Raw genomic sequence first — 16,676 nt, 5'->3', positions numbered from 1 at the left:
TTTATTCTTGAACGTCCCTAGCGCTTCCTGGATTTGGCTAGCGAAAGAATCGTGGCGTCCCACCTGCGTGGGCTAAGACATGTAGTTGGGAGTGCCGCTAGCTACTTCGTAGTAGATCTAAGCTCGCCAAAAGTTGCCCTCGGCAATACGGCACACCCAGCATCGCAAGCAGACTCACGACACAAAACTCTCTATGAGCCCATTATTAATATGTATATTACAAATTCACCCGCTTGCCCTTTATGCTCGTGCCGCTGGCTGTTAAAATGCTGCCAATAAATATTGCGCGATAGCCTCACTGCTCTGCGTGTCAACATCCACCGCTTATCCTTCATCGCAACTGCAAAGTAGTTTCACGATGGCTACTTACCTCGTCACGGGAGCCAACCGCGGACTCGGGGTAGGTCTGGTATTCAATGCCACGCACACACACTAATATTGATTATGATGCACAGCTGGAGTTTGTTCGCCAGTTTTCCAACGAACTTGGAAACACGGTCGTGGCATTGGTGCGAAACAAGGCCGCCAGCGAGAAGGCCGAGCCAGAACACCTCACCAAGCCCAACGTTCACGTGTTGGAGGCGGACCTTGCCAGCTTTGCGTCGCTGCAGGTATGTGCGTCCCTGCGTGTATGTTTATTAGGCGTCAATGGCGCAGCTCGCTCATCTTGCCCTCCTTCGGCGTGACAGAGAGCGGCGGACGAGACCAAGCGCATCACCAACAACAAGCTCGACTACATGATTGCGAATGCCGCATTTCTATCGGAGTGGTCTGCCTACGATGACATGGAGACGCTGTACGATCTGCCCAGCCTGCTCATCGGGCATTCAGTAGCGGAAGCCTGATGGATATATACTGACACCTTGAAAGCGGTCAAGACCCCGAGGCACTCGAAAAAGACCTCCTGCAGTCATTCCAGATCAACGTCGCGGGCAACATCCACCTCTTCAACGCTTTCCTCCCACTCATCCGCAACGGGCACGCCAAAAAGGTCGTTTCCATCTCGACCGGCATGGCGGACATTGACCTCATAGCCGGGTACGACATCGCCATGGCCGGCCCGTACAGCATCAGCAAGGCAGCACTCAACGCCGCCGTGGCAAAGTACAGCGCGCAGTGCAAGCAGGAGGGCATTCTCTTCATGTCCATCAGCCCAGGGCTGGTGGAAACCGGCCAGGCTGCCCACGGTCAGTGTGACTTTGCCTTGGGGACGTGAGTAGACGGCAGTGGAGCAGAGCAATGGGTGACTGACACGGTGCTCCGAAAACACTAGCTACGGACGAGCAACTCGAGAAAGTGGCTGTCATGGGACGGAAATTTGCGACGTACGCGCCGCACTTTACGGGGCCCATCTCGCCGGCGGAGTCGGTCGCCTCGATTAACCGGGTTATTGTGAGTTCTAGCATCGAGGGGGGGAGTGGAGGTTCGTTTGTGTCGCATCTGGGAACGCGGCAGTGGCTGTAGCGGCATCGCAGCATCGCGGCATCGCAGCATCGCATGTATCGTGGGCATCATGGGTCGCCATAGTAACTGACGCCGTCGAGACATTTGGCATTTGCCTCTTTCGCCGGCCTTGGCATCAACCACGGTGGCTAAATGGAGGGTGGACGGTGTCCAGGTAGCTTCTTTCTTTCAGAAATGAGAACGATGGATTTCGCCCAGTCAACCTTGTCGAAGGGCAGCCGCATACACAAATGGGACACGATCGGTAACCCGGGGCATTAGTGTAACCTGATCGACTCGGCAGCTTTTTAGCGACTTAAGTGACTTAGAGAATTAAGCCATAACAGCGCGCTATCGCGGGCGTTATATTATAACAATATAGGTTTAATTAAAGTTTAATTCTTAATAAAGACATCAGCATGCGTTATAGCGCATTAGTCTCGTTCTATGCCTATATATTAATAATAATAATAATAATATTTATTTAACTAGCGTAGTATTAGGTTAGGGTATAGACCTAGAAAAATATAAAATACTTTATATTAAGAGTTCTCTCCCTTTATAAATAGTATTTCTCTATATATTTACCTATATATGATGCCTCTATTATTGCCGTTTGTTACCACGTACTTCGTAGCATATATACACAGAATAGGGGTCGGGCCCCGGCTCAACCACTATTCCGGGCGCGGCTAGACCCCCTCGTCTCAATTGAATCCATGCACCAGCGCGGCATCGTTCGTGGACCATCGCAATCCGACCAGACAACAGCAGGAAAATAGCGACATGGCTAGAGGCTTGCACCGTTGCCGCGTCGCTGTCGACGGGTCCTTGAAGCAGCATCTCTGTTAATGACTTTCCCGCACAGCTCCCCAAAGAGCCTTCGTCCTCTCATTCCCTGATGGGACAAGCCGTAACGATTCTCGCTTCGTATGTGGCGGCCGGGCGCAATGGACATTGCACGCGACATAGCGGTTCGTCAAGTTCATGCCGGCGACGGCGACGGCGCCGACATCGTCTTCGACTTCAACGGTTAGCGAATGGACGTTTCGATTTTCCCTTCTCTCTCAAGATCCGATCAGGAGCACCAATCTATCGAGGATCGCCTAATTGACCTCCTAAGCCATGCCGCTTCATCAGACGATGATGACGAATTCGAAGACATCATCGATGAAGTGCTTGAGACAATTCTCAGTGTAGGGCCACATATCTTGAGCGAAGCTGCACCGACGCCCTCGACCGACGGCATCGATTTACACTCTCTTATCTTCATGTTCCCGCCAACTCACGTGTTCAGATTAGCAACAGTGGATGGAAACGCCACTATTACGCGAATTAATCCCGTAGAAAAGTATACGTCATCCTTCCTTGACCGCAACGAAGATGACTGTTTTGAAGAGGACTCCCATATTGATGATACCCTCCCGGTGCATTCGACCAGGAGAATAGTGGTCCAGGACCTATATGTGCAAGGCGCAGGTTACACCGCCGCCTTGGTCCAAGTTGACAGCACAAAATGGTTCTGCAAGGTCCACATAGGCGCCACCAGGTTTATGGAATCCAGTGTTGGCCGAGAACTTGCATCCTTGCAGACCATTCGAAGCATCTGGCCGCCAGCCCTCAGCAACCAGATTCGTGTTCCTCAGCTTATGGGCTACGTACGAGAACATAACACCGGCCGCATTGCCGGGTTCCTCGGGCAATGGGTGCCTGGAGAACATCTCAGGGGCTGCGACATCGCAAACTTATCGAGGGAAAGGAGGCTGAAATGGGCATCGCAAGTCTGTGAGGCAGTCGGACTGCTGCATTCGAACGCGCTCATCTGGGGCGATGGGAAAGCAAGTAATGTCATTATCGATGAAGAAGACGATTCTTGGCTGATTGACTTTGGTGGTGGCTTTACCGAGGGCTGGATAGATGCAGACTAGGAAAACTCTGTGGAGGGAGACGAGCAAGCAGTGAGAAGCATCCTTGCCTTCTTAGGTCTGGCTGGGTTAGGCAAATAGCGATTCTTGCGACTCATTTGAACCACGAGATCAGTCCCGATCTAATGCTTGGCACCGGCCAATACACGATGGATGGGCGTGTCCAGCGGGTTAGAGGGCTGGGCCAATTGATCGAACATTTTCACGGTAGCAGCGTTGGCGACATGAATGGCCTCGCAATACAATCGGGCATGAGAAGATGCCCTTTTTTTTCTCTTTGACTGCGGCCCCCGCCCGTGGTATTGACGGCGGCATTTCAATATTGAGTCCTGTCGCGACAACTCATGCAACCAGAGGCACATATTTGCTGCGTTGGGTTGGCTGTCAACTAGGTCAATACTTTTGGAGCCCCATACTTCGTCGTCGGGCACCGTTCGGAATATTTGCTGGGTTGACATGCAGTGTTGGGCCGGAGCCGAACCCTCGGAGACGACGGGGCGGGTGACTGAGACATTGTGGTGCAGCAACATTGTCGTCACCAACATGGCCTTGAAAAACTTCCAAAGTGTTCCTGCTGCAGATGATGACGTCGCATCAACCTCTGGCAGGCTGCATCAACAGCACATGAACACCACGGCATGTGACCGAGCCGCCCTGGACAGACATCGACGACCGCCTCATCGGCCAAAAATTCTATGTTAGTCTCTGCATATACCGTACTACCATGGTTGCATTTTCTTCAATGCTAGCCGAGGCCCCCTTGTCCATGTAGGGCAGACGCACAACCCCACCGCTTCCTCGATCAGTCGGTGGCGATCTCGCTGCTACATGCTCCTAATTTGTATGTACGTATTGACGCTACTAACTACGCACTACGTACACTACCTCCATTACCTACTGCTGCAAGGGTCGTCGTCGGCATTGCGTTTGGCGGAGATCGATCTCTTTCGTCGGTCCGTCAGCACTTCAAAGCTTGGCGCGCCCGCAGGCGGACCACCACCATTTCTGCTTCTTCGCCTGCCTTCCTCTTTTTTTTCTTTCCCTGTCCTCTTTTCTCCCCCTCTTCACCCACCCTCCCCTCCTCCCCGCTTCTGTGCCCTTGCTCGTCAGGCACCGCCTGGCTGTTCGTTTGTTTGTGCGTTTGTTGGTGGGGGTTTGCCCGTGCTGTCGAACTCTTCGTAGCATTCGAAGCGGCGAGAAGTAAAGGGGACGGACGAATACGGACCATCATCGTCTGCTGCCCCGCCTGACGAGAATGCATCGACGCCGCAGCTCGTTGTTGACCTTGCCGCCCCCGAAGCCATCCCCGACCCCTCGCTGTGCTGCCCCGCCGCACCGGCCGCTGCTCTTCCGGCCGCCCGTGTTGTCGCCGCCGCCGCCGCCGCCGCCGCCGCCGCCACCCAGCAGTCGGGGCTTACCGCCGACGCACGGCCGCGCATTGTGAGGCCGGTTCCCCGCCCTCGGCCGGGATGATCATGTCCGTCAGCGGCAGCGGCAGCGGCAACAGCATCGGCAGCATCTTTCTGGCTTGGGCGGCTCTCAGCGGTACCCTCGCTGCGGCGGCAGCCGGGTCTTCCTCGTCTGCCTTCACGTCCACCTCCTCGGCGCCGCCGCCGGCCCTCACCGTCAGCTTCCTCTCGCCCGAGATCGGCGGCGCGTCGCGCTTCTACCCGTTCCACGACCTGGAGCTCCTCGCCAGCGGGGAGGACACGACGCTGTCCAAGGCGCGGCTTATCCAGACGGGGCTCGACGGCGACCAAAACGTGCTGCTCTTCCCGACGGGCTGCCAGGTGGACGTCGACGACCCGGGCAACGACGCCGTCGACTGCACGCGCGCGTGCCGCAACGCCTCGTCCCTCTTCAGCTCGCTCGATACCTTTTACAACTGTGCCGCCCTCGCAAGCGTCGCCTACTGGAGCCGGTCAGGCAACGGCAGCAGCAGCAGCGGCAGCAGCAGCAGCGCCGGCGGCGGCGGCAATGGCGACCACCACCGCGCCCGCTTCTACATCCCCGCGCAGGCCGAGCGCAACGCCAGCGTCCTCATGGGCCCCGGGGGCTCGCTCGCCGCCTTTGACGAGCGGCCGGTGCTCTCGGCCTTTGTCACCTGCGCCCAGGCCGCGTGCGGCGAGGACGGCATCCGCACGCCCTGCAACGACTCGATCAAGGCCCTGACGCAGCAGTCGCCTCCGGGCGACGTCTTTGACGCCATCAACACCTTTTGCCCGGACATTGCCGCCGAGATCAACCCGGACATTTTTGGGCCCGGTGTACGTCGAAACCCACAAGCCCTGCTGCCTCTACCCCTGAGCAGTGAACAGGAGACAAAGACGTCGTGTGCTTGCTGACAAGGGGTCCGACTCCCGAGCAGGTCCTCATCTCGTACGTCCTGCAGGTCTGCTTCTCCAGCCTCCTGTACCTCGCGACCCGGTTCTTCACCATGTACGTCTCCTTTTCGGAGCGCGGCCGGCTCAAGGAGGAGGAGCAGCGGCGGCAGCTCGAGGACGACCAACGGCAACGGCAAGAACAGCAGCAGCAGCAGCAGTCGCAGAAGCAGCAGCAGGGCCAAAGCCAGAGCCTAGCGGCGGCGGGCCCGACTTCGTCGTCGTCGCTGCGGCTCCAGAGGCGGCTCACGCGCATCGAGAGGGTCATCTGGCGCGACTCGTCGGCGCTGTCGCGGACCAGCATCGCCATCGCGACGACGCTCGTCGAGTTCCAGGAGGCGCAGTGCTGGTTCGTCTTCGCCATCCAGATCGCGTCCATCCTGGCCATTGTCGTCAACTCGCAGGAGGGCACTTTTTGGGGCGAGATCATGGTCAACGCCGCCGTTGCCTTCCACGTCAGCCAGAACGGCGTCCTGCCCATGTTCCTCGTGCAGATCTGCCTGCACCACGAGGGCGTCCGCAACTGGCACACCTTTCTCGGCTTCGTCGTCGAGTACCTGCTCGCCATCGTCGCCACCACCCAAAAGGTCTACTTCCGCGACGCCTTCGCCCTCTTCCGCAGCGAGTCCCGCATCGACGCCTGCGGCGGGAACCCCAGCCCCCGCAGCTACTGCGCCGCCATGCACGGCGTCGACGGCATCAACCTCGGCTTCTTCCCGCGCCCGCGCCTCTACAAGATGGTCTTCCTCGTCCTCGACACCTTTGCCATGGTCGTCCTCGTCGTCGACCAGATGAGCTGGACCCTGCGCACCCACCGCTGGACAAGCCACCTCCGCATCGGCCGCTACCGCGTCGGCCGCGGGCCCGCCGGCCGCTACAAGGTCGCCTGGCTACGAGCCAAGCGCTGGGTCTGGCTCCTCCTCGAGCTGGCCTACCTCATCATCAACATCCTCTACATGATCTCCCTCATCAAGGTGTTCAACACGGACAGCTTCGAGGCGAGCAAGTGGTCCTATGGCCAGATTATCGCCATGACGGTCTGGGGGCCCGTCATCGTAAAGCTCTTTGACCTGGTTGTGTGTACGTTCACACAGACTCACTGTCCCTCCCCATGCCACTCCTCTGTGTTGCTGATCAAAAGACAGCCGGCCCGCCCAAGAACGGCACGAGCCTCAACTCGGGCCCCCCGCGCCTGCGCATCGACAACGTCATCAACCGCCGCCTCGGCACGTCGGCCGACGAGGAGCTCGAGGCGACCGGCTACGTGCCAGGTCTCGGCAGAAAGATCCCTGGGCCGCCGCCCGAGCTGGACCTCAGCCAGGCCCGCAGCCGCACGCGAGACACGGGGGATATGACCGACGACGGGCTAAGCACGGGGGTCAAGAGCGTGTAGACCGGCGGGCAAACGGACGGGACGGCAGCAAACATTCTTGGATCACGACACTCATGATGTTATGTCTTACGAAACGATGAAACGAATGACTGCACATGTAGATGCATATAGATGGAAATGCGCAAGTTGAATCTACAAGGGGCATTTGCTTATGCTGGAAACAAGGAACAAAAAGAGTAGAGCGTGTGTCGTGCATCGCGTCATGTGTCATCGGTGAGCCTCCTCGTGCTGCGCGTCCGACTCGTCGAACCTGCTGGGCACGTAGTCGTACGATACGTTCTCCCTTTCGCGGAGGAACGTGTCGACGCGCTCGTCCTTTGACCGCCCCGCCGCGGCCATGCTCTCCTTCATCATCTGCCGCCCAATGGCCGCGTTGCGCTCCTGCGTGAATTCGACAAACTGCGCGCCCGACGCCTCGGCGCGGTTCGCCTGCGCCATGGCGCCGACCATGCACATGATGACGACGAGCGTCGCGAACAGCCCGTTGCTCATGTACAGGGGCTCGCGTCGGTGGCCCTGGCGGGCCTCGTGCCAGCGCTCCCAGTCCTCCCAGGTGGCGTTGTTGGCGGCGTTGCCAGGCTGGTGCCGCCAGGCGCGGTCGGCGTCGCGCAGGGTCGGGGCCGCGTCGGGGGTGGTGGTCCAGCCGATGCCGTGGATGTCGTAGAGGCGGCGCTTGGTCGGGTCGCTGAGGAGGAGGTTAGCAGCGACGACGAGGCGGTAGCGCTCGAGGCGGGTGGCGCTGGAGAGGCTGCTGCTGCCCTCCTCCGCCGCCGCGCACGCCGACGACGTGCCGCGGTGGTGGTTGTGATGATGGTTGTCATGGTGGTGGTGGTGATCGTGGGTGTCGGGGTGGTACAGCTTGACGAGCTGGTAGAAGCGTCGCTTCGTGTACGGCGAGGAACGGGGAATGTCGAAGATCTCGTAGGGCGTGGGGTTCGGGGAGCGCGGCCAGGCAGGTGGGATGTCATGGTCCGCTGCGCCATTTTGCGTCGCGTACGACCTCCTCAGACACCTCACGCCGGGCCATGAAGAGGTTGGAGGTCGCAGCGTCGTGGACACGTGGTGGCGCCGGCGCTGTGTGCGGCCGGTCGTCGGTGTCGCGGTCCATGTCGCCGACGTCGAGATCGATGACGATGTAGCGGCTAGCGAGGGAGCCGCCGCGCACGTGGTGACGCACAGCGCGGCGGCAGAGGAGCTGGATTTCAACATGATGCGGGTGGTGAGATTGACGGCGGGTGCCTGGCGTTGAGGGGACAATCACATGGTTGTCGATATGGGTGGGGGGGAAGATGTCGCGTGTGTGTGCAGGCGAGTGCGTGAGTGAGATGAGGCTGACTGGAGATGACGGGAGACGTTGGAGTGGACAATGGGCGTGCGGCGCTGCGGGGCGGCGAGTTCGGCTGTGTGGGCGGCGCGGAACAAGAGCGGGGCGCTCGGGTCCGAGGTGGATGGCGTCGGATGGACGCAGCGGCGGGCTGTGGGGCGGCTCACGGCCTCTGTCGCCTCCCTCACCACTACCTGCCAGGTGAGGACCCGGCCTCTACTGTAGGCTCTGCAGTGGGTGCTTTGGGGGCTCGCTCAAGCCAGTGCAGTGCAGGCAGTGGACTGCCGCGGCCGGGGGCTCACCAGCACCCGACGATGCTGGATCCATCTCTGAATCGCCCGTGCCCTGGCGTGCAGTGAGCTACTTATGGTCAGCCCTGTCGCCGACGCTTCAGGGAGTATCTCGTCCTCATCGCCACCATCAACAGCTGCCATGCTGAACAGCGAGAACCTCCTCGCATACCGGCACTGGACCCCGCCACTCGCGTGCGCTTTGACATTCCGCCGGCCGTTCCCCGTGTCGGCTGGGAGGAATGCGGTCGGGGCCCGGCTGCCGGCACACACCTGGGATGGATGGTGGTGCCGCTTCAGGTCTGGGCTCGAGAAGCGCCACGTTGGAAACTTGGTCCTACTGACCCTCTACTTTGGGGAAACCTGTGTAGAGAAACTGTCTCGAGAGGGGACATTTTATTCGCGAGTCTTGTTGCCTGGGGATTTCCGCACGGGACACCACTGAGATTCAGGTGCCAGCGCTGGCGCCGTTGCCTGGCCGCCTCCCGTGTGCGAGACGAACAGAAGGGAAGGAGCAACATCTATATCCAGTCAAGGAAGGAACACACAAAGGGAGGCATCATGCCCGCGTCCCGTGATCTGAATTTTTTTCGTCCGTCCGTCTCGGCCGGATCATGTCGCTCGCTTCGCGCAAACCTCCACCACGATCCTGATTCTTGTCTGCGACATGTGTTGAGCGTCTCGATCCCTTGCCTCGATCTGCCAACAAAAACTCTCCCGCGCGGCTTCCACGCTTTTCAAAGCCTGCATGTCTCGTGCCGTCTCGCGCAGTGGGGTTGCACAAATTGGCCTGTCTCATCCGCCCGCCCGTCTCGGACACCTGCTGCGCCGCCCACGTTTGCGCGCACGACCTCAGCCGACGAGCGTGACGAGGATGGACGAGCGGCCACCGCAACGACAACGGCAATGGCAACACATACACTGTCGCCCAGCAGCAGCGGCGCCATGGGGCCCTAGACCGCGCAGCGTAGCAGACAGAGCCTCCATCCCCCGCACGTATGGGGGGTGGGGGGTGGCAAGTCTCCAAAGTCCCGTCCGACTAGAATCCGCCCGTCGACATTATCATCAACACATCATGCCGACTCGCTGCACGTTGTCGAATGGCGGGGTCCGCCCCCCGCGTCATTGGCGTGCGCCGTTGACGCCGGCACTTGATGCAAAAAAACCGGGGAGCTTGCCAGAGCTGTTCCCGGCAGTGGCTTGTGCCAGAAACGACATGCAAAGCTTCGTGGGTGGCATCGGGGGCATCACTGCATCGAATCACGAAGCTACGCACGCTGCCACCCGCACGCCCCCGTCCCTCCATGCACATCCGCCGGACCCCTCGGAGTCACACACCTTCCCCCCGCAATCATGACATGGTCCCAACTTGGCTTTTGTGTGCCGTCTGCCCACACCAAGTGCGGTGGCCAAGTAGCGTCGCCCGAGTGCTACACTGCGGCAAGGGAGACCAGAAAGCCAATGGCCCGTCTGGGCAACGGGGTGACAAGTCACTGGCTCTCATCGCTTTGAAGGGACCGACGGGAGGGGAGGACTTGTTGATGCCCGCTCGAGCGGCGCTGTTTTCCGGGCCCTCACGTATAAGAGACGCTCGCCTCGTCTCGTCTCTGGCTCCCGGTGCCCACCCAGGCTCTGGCACCCGTCCCCTCGTCGCACAACATTCCTCTCTGCGAGCCCTCCGTGTATCATCTCGGCCAACACACCACCTACTGCTCCAGCCCCGCAAACCAAGTAGTTAGAAATGGCTTCAACCACGGTTCCTGCCGCCACGACAGACCAACAGGCCTACCAAAACGGCCATGCGCCCCAGGAACATGACCATGCCAGCCACCACGCCCCTGGTGTTCGGCCTCGACAGGCGACCGTGTCGCAGGTATACGACCCGCAGTTCTTCAGCATTGCCAATCCTGGTCCCCTCGGCCTCATCAGCTTCGCCTTGACCACCTTTGTCCTCGGCTTATACCAATGCGGTGCAGGGTGAGTGAAGCCCCACGGCCCTCCTTGACAGTCGTGCGTGCTACTAACGGAGATCATCTAGTCTCCCCGGCTCGAATCCCTTTGGCAGCGTCGGCCCCGACCAGGCCGTTTTTGGCCTTGCCATCTTCTTTGGCGGCGCTGCCCAGTCCATCGCCGGCATCATGCAGTTCCGTGTCGGCAACACCTTTGGCACCACCGTCCACTGCTCTTACGGCGCCTTTTGGCTCGCCTTTGCCATGTTCCTCGTGCCCTCGCTCGGCATCAAGGATGCCTACGCCGGCAACGAGCGCGCCTACACGTTTGCGCTCGGAATCTTTCTTATTCTGTGGTGCTTCCTGACGCTCATCTTCTTCATCGCGGCGCTGCGCACCAACATTGCCATCCTCGTCGTGCTCGGCTTCCTTACCCTGTCCTTTTTCTTCCTCAGCATCGCCCAGTTCATTGCCACCTCGCACCCCACCAACGCCGTGCGCGTGAACCGCGCCGGGGGAGCGTTTGCCGTCTTCAGCGCGCTGGCGGCCTTTTACGCGGGCAGCTCGGGCCTCATGACGCCGGCCACGACCTGGGTTCGCTTCCCGCTCGGCGAGTTTGACCACAAGCCCGCGGCGGTGTCGGCGAACGACAAGGCGGCGCACCAGGCATAGGTCGCGTCTGGAACATGTGGAGGAAATGATCTTGCGGATGATGATTTTGGACGGTGGACGTCACTGAGGCAGCGGAGTTGCCGCTCACTTGATACCCAACTTGCTGCTTTGTCGACACTTGCGACTACTGGGCGCGTGCGTAATGGGAGGTGGCGCGGAATGGGCCTGATAGGTCACTGCATGCGTCGAAGAGAGTAGCTTAATAGCAACGCGAAGGGAATAGGACCCATCAATAATATTTGAATGTAATACATTGCTCCATACTCCTTTGAATGCGTACTTTAACATGCGACGATGAGTTATTCATACAGCCAGCTGGGCCGTCAAACACGCGCCTCTAATCCGCCGGCATCATCCTCCTCCAATGCACTTCATCACAGCTTCCGCTTCACCTCCTCGGCGGCGCCCCTGGCCTTGCCGGCCGCCTCGTGCGCGGCGCCCTTGGCCTGGCCCTTGATCTCCTGCGCCTCACCCTTGGCCTGGCCGGCGAGCTCCTCGGCCTTGCCCTTGGCCTGGTCCTTGGTCATGTTTTGCGCAGCGTCCTTTGCCTTGGCTGCATGGGTAGGTAGGTCAGCGAAACGTGAAATCTCTTTTTATCTTCTTTTTCCTTCGTTGCAAAAAACGCGCGGAGCTTGCTGCCAAAGGAGGGGACACGACTAAACACACACACACAATGTTGGAGAGGGGGAACAGAGGGGGGAGAGAAAGGTAAGTAGTTAAAAAAAACACGTACCGGCAGCGTCCAGCCCGGGGACGAGAATGTTGTCGCTCACAGCGCGGTCGGCCTTTTTGAGACCCTCCTTGGCGGCCTCGGTGGGCGTTTTGCTCGCGGGCGAGGTGGTGGAGAAGAGGGCGGCCGCTCGCGGCGTCGTGATCGTCGTCGTCGTTCTTGACGTGGTGGTGACGACGGCCGCGACGCGCGAGGCGGCGGGCGTGGCGAGGCGGAGGACGCGCTCGGTGAGGAAGGACATTGTTGCGAAGATAGGAAGAAAGAAGGGACGGTGGATAGTTTCTTTTTCGACTGGGATGGGTGAGCGTTGATTGTATTGCGTGGTGGTCGACCGGTGTATTGTGTGGTGGACTGTAGTGTAGTGAAGTGTAGCGGTGATGGTGTTTGCCTTCTTTATCACGGATGATGATGCCGTTTAAATTGGGAGGGAGGGCAGAGCCGCAACAGGTAAACCAGCTCGACGGACGAACCCCAAAGCTTGCCGGTTTTATCTGCACGGGAGAGGGAGCCGGCGGGGGTTGGGCAGCACCTCCCACCCGCCGCGCTGTAGTACGTTAGCTAGTGTCATGAAAGTGAGAGGTGTAAGTGAGGTGACGCTACTGCGACCTCATGATGTCATGCCCACGACATGGGGATTGGGTGGGTGGCGGCGCCGGGGAGAATGCTCCTAGCCCCCGGGCATCCCTCAAAACGCAGGGCAAGTAAGTTAGTGAGGGGCCCCCGCGGGCGCGCGGGCGTTAACGACGACGACGCAGACGCATTACACGCCGCCCGTTTATTTCTCCAAGGTAAGGTAATAAATGGTATGACGACGATGACGCCGGCACCCCGATCGGGGTCCCTGGCGGGGCAATCGAGATCGAAAGCCCTACAAACCACCTAAAGCCGACAGGCGCTAGCTTTCATCATCATCCATAATCTTCCCCCTGCTACTCTACTTCGCCTTGTGCTTCGGCTCGTGCGTGAACATACATGGTTGAGGCTCGGATGTGCGGCGGCGCGGTGTCGGGCGCCTACTAGTATAGGACGTGACGGTTTCATTCAAGCAATGTCGATTCGTGAATCAACTTAGCTTACCTAGCAGGCCGGATGGCTGCGACTCGTCAACTCTCCAAGTGGGAATGAATGCATGCGTGTGAGGAGGTCTGGCTGGGTGGCCGAGGATGGCCGACCGTACCCGCCTGCAACGTATTTGGGTCCAGATACCAAGTGTATAAAGGGCAGTTCAGTAGGTAGGTAGGTAGTAGCAGAGAGTACTACGCTATATGCCCCTTTTCACAGGCAAAGGTACTAATCAATAGCATCGCAGAGGGACGTCGCAAGAAATGCAACCACAGCAAGTAATCAAAATCACCCAGCCGTCGCTCTGCCAATTCTCTCTCGCGCAAGCCCGTGACCTTATTAATGGTACCGCTACACCTCAGCACCATAGTCAGAGCGAGCGAAAAAAAGGAAAGGAAACTCGATTCTTTACTCATTGCCTAGGTATCTACGCACATAACCTAATACGGCGAAGCATACAGCCGTCCATGGACATGCTGACATTGCAAAATTGTGTTGTGTGGAAAGGGAGCCAGCTCTCTGGTTCTGCTTATATCCGTCCGTCCGCGTCCATGGGGCGCGTTTCTACTTGCCTAAATAGGCAATCGCAGGAGGGGGCGAGCCGCCTCGCTCGGGCCATGGCCTGAGCAACGACCAAGCACCCCCCCGCCGGTTGAGGAATGACGGGATGGGCGACCGCGGCGCACAGCCATGAATACAGGCTGGATGCAAAGCAAGCACAGGACGCGGACGGAGGTCCTTGGTCAACCCCCATTGCTCAGAGTGGCTTGGATAGTATCAATGCTGAGAACATCCCAGTGCCCGCGTGGTGCGCTCGCTCTATGAGAAAAGAAGGAACAATATTCGTACAGACAGACACCTTGCATCCATCGACGACTAGAGACATGTACAGAGGCCAGTCGCAAACGGCACGCTACATGATAACAAATAATGTACAAGACGGCACCTCCCATCTACGCCTGTGAGCAAGCGCGCGCAGTCGGAGGAGACGTGGCCCGCCACGACCCTGACAGGACGCCCTTGGGCCTCCTTGGCCTAAGGCTTGCGGTGCCCGACTTCCCAACAGGCAGCCGCGCGCAGGAGAGATTCACGCCCGATCGCCCGCCCTGCTTTCATCCAACGCATGCCCCTAGGAGGCGCAAAAGCAACAACATTCATGTCGCAAGACACGCCCTATGTTGCACGCAGTCGCGCCACGCGAGCCCTCATGGCACTCTCGGCCGTCGCCGGGTCGATGCGCTCCGTCGGCCCGAGGCGCATCATCTTGCCCACCAGCCACATCAGCTTGCCCTCGGGGAAGCGCTTGTAGTCGACAAACTCCCGCAGCACCTTGTCCTCCCCCGCGATGGCTTCCTCCACGAGAGCAGCGTACTCGTCCTGCGATATCTCCTTGAACCAGAGGTCGTTGGCGTCGATCGCCTCGAGAACGCCGCCCTCCAGGTCGCCGAGATAGATGGCCAAAAGCAGCTCCTTGGCCACCTTGCCCGTGATGTGCTTGCAGTAGAGGTGGTAGAGCAGCTGCGACAGCGCCGCGCCCGGGACCTGCGCGCACTCGCCGTCCGCCGTGAAAGAAAGCTCCCCGGACGCCAGCGGCCCCGCCTTGTACGTCGTCAGGCGGCCCAGCTCGTGGATGATCCAGTTCCCGGCGAGCGTCGAGTAGCTCTTGAAGTCGGGCATCGTGCCTGCGGCGAACTCGGCCGCAATCATCTTCTGGATGCTGTCCAAGACCTTGTAGTAATACTGGACGCGAGCTCCGTTGTCCAGCGTGATGAGGGACAGGGCATCCTTTGCCGTCAGGCCAAAGTCGTCAATGAGCTTGTCGAGCTCCGTGTCGGGCAAGACGGCCAATGACTTTCGCAGCTGTTGCACGAGGTCATCGCCGAGTACTAGCGGGCCAATGTCTGGGTCCGGCATGTAGCGATAGTCGACCTCGCCCTCCTTGCCACGGAGCCGCCGCGTCTCCTTGGAGCCCAGCGTCCAGCCTCGTGTCTCGCCTACGACGACACCGCCGGCCTCGATTTCGCGGATCTGGCGGTCCCTTTCGGCAATGATGGCATCCTCCACGGCCTTGATGGTGCTTAGATTCTTGATCTCGGTCCTCGTCCCCAGCCGTTTCGTTAGGTCGTCCGTCCGTCGCACCGAGACATTGACGTCGGCGCGGAGTCCACCCGTCTCCATGCCTGAGACGCAGGCGTCCACCGTGTTGAGCAGAAGTTGAATCTTGCGGACAAGGACGGCGGCCGTGCGCGGATGATGCATGTGCGGCTCCGTAATGACTTCAATCAGAGGCACGCCGACGCGGTTAAAGTCAAGCCACGACACATTCCCCGCCTGTGCCAACGTCTTCGCCGTGTCTTGCTCCAGCTGGACCTGCTTGATGCCAACGATGACGCTCTCGCCATCCTCTGGCGCGATGCCGTCTCTCGCATACAAAGTCATGTGTCCATTCTTGGCAAGCGGTTCGTAGTATTGGGTGATTTGATAGCCAGAGGGTTGGTCCCACCAAAAGTAGTGCTTCCTGTCGAACCGGCTGACCCGCTGGATTTCACAGTTCAAGGCGAGGGCCGCTCGGAGGGCAGGGGGCAAGACGTCTTTCTGTACCAGTGGTTGGCTGCCGGGCATCGCCACGTCAAAGAGGGCGACATGGCTGTTGGGCTCATCGTTGAATGAGGTGGTGGCGGGCGAGAAGAGCTTGCGCGACGTGTTGAGCTGGGCATGGATTTCGATGCCGACGGTGAGTTCCCAGCCGTCGACGGTCTGTGAGCCGCTCTTGGACTTGTTCTTGCCCTGCTTCTTGGCCAGCTTGGCCTCTTCTTTCAATTGCTTGCGGAAAGGCACAGCTGGAGTTTGCGAGCCCGGGTGGGCGCTGCTGGCGGCGGCGTGGAGGGCTCGAGCTGCACCAGCCCTTGGTCGAGGATGCCCGACCGGGGTAGGCCGTACCAGGGCGAATCGAGCTCCGAGGCACCCTCGATGCGACAGGCGTCCGTCGAGCAGGTATTTGCTCAGGGCTACCACCGATATGCGGGCCATCTTTGCTTGGGACACACGCGACGCAGGGGCGCGCAGGCGACTGCATGCACGAATAGGACCGACCCGAACAGTTTCGTCGTTTCGAGTTGATAATCGCTCTCACGGGGCGGCGGCGGCGGCGGCGGCACTGGCTCGGCTGCGAATGAGGGCTTGGCCTATGCCAGAGTCTAGTCGCGTGAAGATCTCCTATGTCTGTGATGCGATGCGCGTTGAAATATGGAGTGGTTGCTTCGGGCACTCTACCCGAACTTGTAGGAGGAGAGAGGGCAATGTGCTTATCGCAGCTTGGCATTTGAAGATCACAGTGCCATCATGTCGCCGGGCGAAAAGAAAAACCCCTGGGGAGGGACGGTCAGCCTCACTGGTTGATATTGCAGCTTCACGGGGCCTCGGAAAAGATCAAGGGTCTCGCGAGGTCAAGGTGCCGCGACTCGCGGAAACCGGTTTGGCGCGCCGGCCCGCCAAAAACCCCGAGAC

General features: G+C 59.5%; 7 protein-coding genes across 7 annotated transcripts; 4 read left to right on the top strand and 3 right to left on the bottom strand.

Annotated features, from left to right (window-relative positions):
* Positions 1 to 358: 358 nt before the first annotated feature.
* JDV02_003810 (uncharacterized protein) lies at positions 359 to 1,464 on the top strand (the record flags this gene model as incomplete). The annotated part of the gene is made up of 5 exons (XM_047984975.1): positions 359 to 400; positions 456 to 611; positions 690 to 796; positions 871 to 1,187; positions 1,274 to 1,464. 5 exons carry the CDS (start codon positions 359 to 361, stop codon positions 1,462 to 1,464), a joined length of 813 nt encoding a protein of 270 aa, XP_047840950.1.
* Positions 1,465 to 2,198: 734 nt separating this feature from the next.
* JDV02_003809 (uncharacterized protein) lies at positions 2,199 to 3,576 on the top strand. Its single transcript, XM_047984974.1, has one exon. It carries the CDS (start codon positions 2,484 to 2,486, stop codon positions 3,369 to 3,371), a length of 888 nt encoding a protein of 295 aa, XP_047840949.1. The 5' UTR covers positions 2,199 to 2,483; the 3' UTR covers positions 3,372 to 3,576.
* An 865-nt stretch (positions 3,577 to 4,441) lies between these two features.
* JDV02_003808 (uncharacterized protein) lies at positions 4,442 to 7,308 on the top strand. The gene is made up of 3 exons (XM_047984973.1): positions 4,442 to 5,635; positions 5,737 to 6,829; positions 6,895 to 7,308. The coding sequence occupies exons 1-3, from the start codon at positions 4,838 to 4,840 to the stop codon at positions 7,140 to 7,142; spliced, it is 2,139 nt and encodes a 712-aa protein (XP_047840948.1). The 5' UTR covers positions 4,442 to 4,837; the 3' UTR covers positions 7,143 to 7,308.
* JID1 (J domain-containing protein 1) lies at positions 7,262 to 8,491 on the bottom strand. The gene has a single exon (XM_047984972.1). It carries the CDS (start codon positions 8,349 to 8,351, stop codon positions 7,350 to 7,352), a length of 1,002 nt encoding a protein of 333 aa, XP_047840947.1. The 5' UTR covers positions 8,352 to 8,491; the 3' UTR covers positions 7,262 to 7,349.
* A 1,838-nt stretch (positions 8,492 to 10,329) lies between these two features.
* On the top strand, positions 10,330 to 11,606 carry JDV02_003806 (uncharacterized protein). The gene is made up of 2 exons (XM_047984971.1): positions 10,330 to 10,733; positions 10,795 to 11,606. Exons 1-2 carry the CDS (start codon positions 10,498 to 10,500, stop codon positions 11,375 to 11,377), a joined length of 819 nt encoding a protein of 272 aa, XP_047840946.1. The 5' UTR covers positions 10,330 to 10,497; the 3' UTR covers positions 11,378 to 11,606.
* Positions 11,603 to 12,680, bottom strand: JDV02_003805 (uncharacterized protein). The gene is made up of 2 exons (XM_047984970.1): positions 12,111 to 12,680; positions 11,603 to 11,930 (listed from the first exon to the last, which is right to left on the bottom strand). The coding sequence occupies exons 1-2, from the start codon at positions 12,346 to 12,348 to the stop codon at positions 11,752 to 11,754; spliced, it is 417 nt and encodes a 138-aa protein (XP_047840945.1). The 5' UTR covers positions 12,349 to 12,680; the 3' UTR covers positions 11,603 to 11,751.
* Positions 12,681 to 13,959: 1,279 nt separating this feature from the next.
* Positions 13,960 to 16,626, bottom strand: JDV02_003804 (uncharacterized protein). The gene has a single exon (XM_047984969.1). The coding sequence runs from the start codon at positions 16,197 to 16,199 to the stop codon at positions 14,343 to 14,345; it is 1,857 nt and encodes a 618-aa protein (XP_047840944.1). The 5' UTR covers positions 16,200 to 16,626; the 3' UTR covers positions 13,960 to 14,342.
* Positions 16,627 to 16,676: the final 50 nt, after the last annotated feature.

Source organism: Purpureocillium takamizusanense, chromosome 3 (assembly GCF_022605165.1).
Source record: "Purpureocillium takamizusanense chromosome 3, complete sequence".
NCBI lineage: Eukaryota > Fungi > Ascomycota > Sordariomycetes > Hypocreales > Ophiocordycipitaceae > Purpureocillium > Purpureocillium takamizusanense.
The sequence above is the reverse complement of the archived record's forward strand: the minus strand, read 5'-3'. Positions and strand labels throughout refer to the sequence as shown.